This window comes from Condylura cristata, unplaced genomic scaffold, assembly GCF_000260355.1.
Source record: "Condylura cristata isolate star-nosed mole 26May11 unplaced genomic scaffold, ConCri1.0 scaffold00008, whole genome shotgun sequence".
NCBI lineage: Eukaryota > Metazoa > Chordata > Mammalia > Eulipotyphla > Talpidae > Condylura > Condylura cristata.
The window spans coordinates 46213514-46217272 of NW_004567109.1; the positions used below are offsets into that span (position 1 = coordinate 46213514).

The 3759-nt window shown below is 46.8% G+C and overlaps 1 protein-coding gene across 2 annotated transcripts in view; it reads left to right on the top strand.

Annotated features, from left to right (window-relative positions):
- The first annotated feature begins 277 nt into the window (after positions 1-277).
- AK5 (adenylate kinase 5) overlaps positions 278-3759 on the top strand; it is a 214700-nt gene continuing 211218 nt past the window's right edge. Inside the window, exon 1 of one of the 2 annotated variants that reach the window (XM_012722539.1) lies at positions 278-766. In XM_012722539.1, coding sequence (XP_012577993.1) covers positions 707-766 — 60 coding nt within the window. In that variant the 5' untranslated portion in view covers positions 278-706. The remainder of the gene's footprint in view (positions 767-3759) is intronic. The other variant, XM_004679135.2, reaches the window with a different exon arrangement.

The window sequence follows — 3759 nt, forward strand, 5'->3', positions numbered from 1 at the left end:
GAATAAATGATACAATATGTGATGTGTGACAATTAGGTTTCTTGCTAGTAGTTCCTTGGGGACGCAGGGGAGAGAGAGAGAGACAGAGACAGAGACAGAGACAGAGAGAGTGTAAGAAACTCCGGACAAGCGAAAGGGGTCACAGGCTCCCAGAGACCCCCGCCTCTGTTCTTTGGCCACCCGGCACCAGCTCGCGGCGTCCCCGGGCGGCTAGCGCAGGCAAGCGCCACGCGGGGCGGTGGCGCTGCACGGAGGGGTGTGACTGCTAGCCCCTCGCGCGCGCCCGTCCCCACCCACGCACCCCGCGCCCGCCAGCGCAGCGTGACTGGCCTCCGCTGCAGCCCCGACTCCGTGAGGTGCAGAGCGCGGCGCGCAGAGCTGGAGAGGCAGGCGGGCAGCTGCCAGGCGTCGGCCGCGCAGTCCTCCCTCCTCCGCTCCCTCCGCCCCTTCCCTGCGGCCGCACTGCTTGGGAACCCGGGAAGCCTCTGCTCCGAGCCCGCAGTTCCAGCGCGGCTGGCAGAGCCAAAGCGGGGGCGGCGGGAGCGCGGAGGGGGCTGTGACCTCCACCGGCAGAGCTGAGCGTAGAGTGTCTGCGGTTGAGGGCGAGGCTGCACCCTCGCTCGGCGCGGATCCCGCCAGCCGGGGCTTAGCTCTCTGCAGCCCGGGATCCTCCCCGCCTGCGCCCCGGGGCACGCGCGGCACAGCCATGAACACCAACGATGCCAAGGAATACCTGGCCCGGAGGGAAATCCCGCAGCTTTTCGAGGTAAGGGGCAGCTCTGGCCGAAGGGCAGGAGGGTCGGGGGAGGTCAATCCAGGGTTCATAGTAAGGAAGCCGTGCCCCGTCCCGCCTTGCACTGGGGACACGGAAGTGAAGGGGCTTGCAGACGATCCCTCGCCACTCGGTCGGGATGGCTTTTTTCCCGGGGGTTGCTAGAGTCCCTGCTCTAGAGTTGGGCTCGGAGGCCCGCATCTCAAAAATCAAGTTTCAGTCATCCAGCTGGGCTCTGAAAGCAGACTGCCCGCGGGCACCCCTCAAATGTGGGTACTCAAGGTGGGTTGCAATCTGCGGCTCGCCCTACGGGTGAGAGCCAGGCCAGGTGGCGCTAGCAAGTATTCGAACCTGAGAAGTAGAAAGCTCTAGTCCCCCAGCGCTCGGAGGGTCGGCACACCCCCCTTCCCCGGAAAAAGGGAAGAGTGGACCAAAGCAGTCCTCCCCGGGGACAGTTAGCAGCTGAGGATGAAGATGCAAAAAGCGAAATCAAATCCTTTCAGGTGCAGTGTTGCTTCACAGTGCCTGGCACCCAGAGCTGCTCTGCGCTTAGGTGAATGAACTCCTGAGCACGTTTTCCCATCGCTTTGGAAGCTCCCAGACGGTAGCTCCCTAGTGCCCCTTGCCACCCCACCGAGAGAAGGCGGGCGGGAGCGCGAGCCGCGAGGCGGGCGTGACTCCTGTTGCTGGGTCTTGAGACCTCGTCGCCGCACTATCTGCCTTAGGGGCCCGGCGCGGGGTGAGGGGTGGGGGGTGGGGACAGACATGGGGGGGGTCACTTTGAGAATGTGGGAGTAGCAGTTTGAGGAATGAAGGATCCTTATTTAGTTCGAAACCACAGCCTACTTGGAGGATCGCTTTGCTTCCTTTCCTTCACTCCATATTTGAATTGTAAAACATTCCTGAATCTTAGTGGTTTTGCTTGGGTTAAACAAAATAAATAAATAAAATAAAAATAAAAAAGTAGAATGAAAGCGAGCCAAGCTTCATAGAGAGCGATCTGAAAGGAGAATTACATTCACTGAAAAACTGGCTCCCCATTTCTGAAAGACAGAGTAAACGAAATAAATGATAAACTTATAAGAGTAAACTAAAGGTCATGTGCTGTTCTTTTTCCTGTTTGGGGTTTTGTTCTGTTAAAAGAAATTTTAACACCACAGGGAAAATTATTTTCTCCCTGTATCCCAAATTATCTTTAAAATAGGTCGCCATAATTACATATCTTCATTTTTTTTTTCCTCACTTCTGTAAGTCACCACTTTTAGTTCCATCAGAAGCCAAGATTTCCAGGTAAACCACCCACTGAGCCTGGTATGTGAAGCCCAAATCTAGAAAGTGTGTTACTCACTCATGTGTGAAAGTAATCAGTTGGCATGCATAGGGGCAGGTCTTGGGAATGTGTAGGATTCTAGTTGCTTTTTTTCTTTTTGAAAAAAATTTCAGAAAGTGAATATGGAGATGAAGAGCTGAAGGATTTTTGTCATAAACACTACCACTGAAAATAATTTCATTTGTACACATCTAAAAGAATAATTAGAAACATCTGCAGGGTGTTCACCTGATTACAAAGTGCTACTGAATAGTACATCCTTTTTATTTATAAATGTGGGTGTTGTTTTTCCTCCTTCATGGAAGATAACCTCAGAGAATTTTCCTAGTTTGTTCATGAAAATCTAGCCTGTGTATGCAAATTGTGCTGGTAGGCTCTTTGGTTCAAGTTTTATGCTACTCTTTGCTTTTTGTTTTTTTCTGTCTGTGAATAGTACTTTTAAAATAGTGCACACACTGAAGAGGAAGTCAACTCCCTTAGGTGAAATGTAGTAATTCCATGTACTTAAATGCAATCCTTGACAGTAGGAAAATGAGTGGAGGCTGCTACTGTCCTCCTAAGTAAGGCTCCATCCTTCTAGAAAGAAGAATCTGTGCTATGCACAGCACAAGATAGAAGTAAAACCTGGCAATTCTCCACATGATAAGAGTAGACAGCAAAACTGTAAATGCTTTAAGCTTCCAAACTGGATTTTCTCTTTCAAAGTCACATAAGTATACAAGTTTCTGTTATCCAAAGTTTAACAATTAGGCATCAGACCCCAGTTATGGCTATTAAGCCATTATAGACCAAGTGATTGAATATTAAACCTTGATACTATATTGTCAAACAACTCAATGCATCTAACTTACTTTTTCAGATTTCTTTCTGATTTGAAACATTATATAGGCTAAATATGGTATATCTATTATTTTTAGACATGTGTTTAAAAATAAGATTACTTTCCCTAATTTTATGATGAATTCTTAAATATAAATAACTATATGGTATGTACACATACATATGTGTACACACACACACACACACATTGTTCTTTTATTACCTGTACTGCAGATCAGAGATTTGGTGATTAATTTGAATGCTGGGGAAAGTTGAACTAGATTATATAAATTTTTAGAGGATTAAACCAGAGACTGGTAATAATATCTGCTGGTTAGTGTCAGACTCTGATGCTACCTGGCTTGTAGAAGGAAGGATTTAAGTTATTCATGAAAGAATGGAAAGCATTCTAAAATCAATTATTTTCAGGAGTCAGTTTTTTTAGTGAGGCTGGAGATATATTTTTTCCAGTAAAAGAAATCTTCATTGTGTATATTCACCCATGTTAGGTAATAATGGGTTAAAAATAAAAGACCTAATCATACTCATATTGCAGTTGATTATTACAAATAATCTAGCATTTTCTTTTTATCCCATACTATATATTTGCAGGATATAAAGAAAGGAGTATATGTGTTTTGCAGTCAGAAACACTGAGCTGAATTCCTTGGCCTACAAGTATATAATTGAGTAAACTTGATCAACTCACACCTCTGAGCCATGATTTCCTAACCTATAAAATTGTAACTTGGATGGAGCTGGAAAAGATCATGCTTAGTGAGATAAGCCAGAAAGAGAAAGAAAAATACCGGATGGTTTCACTCATAGCAGGAGTATA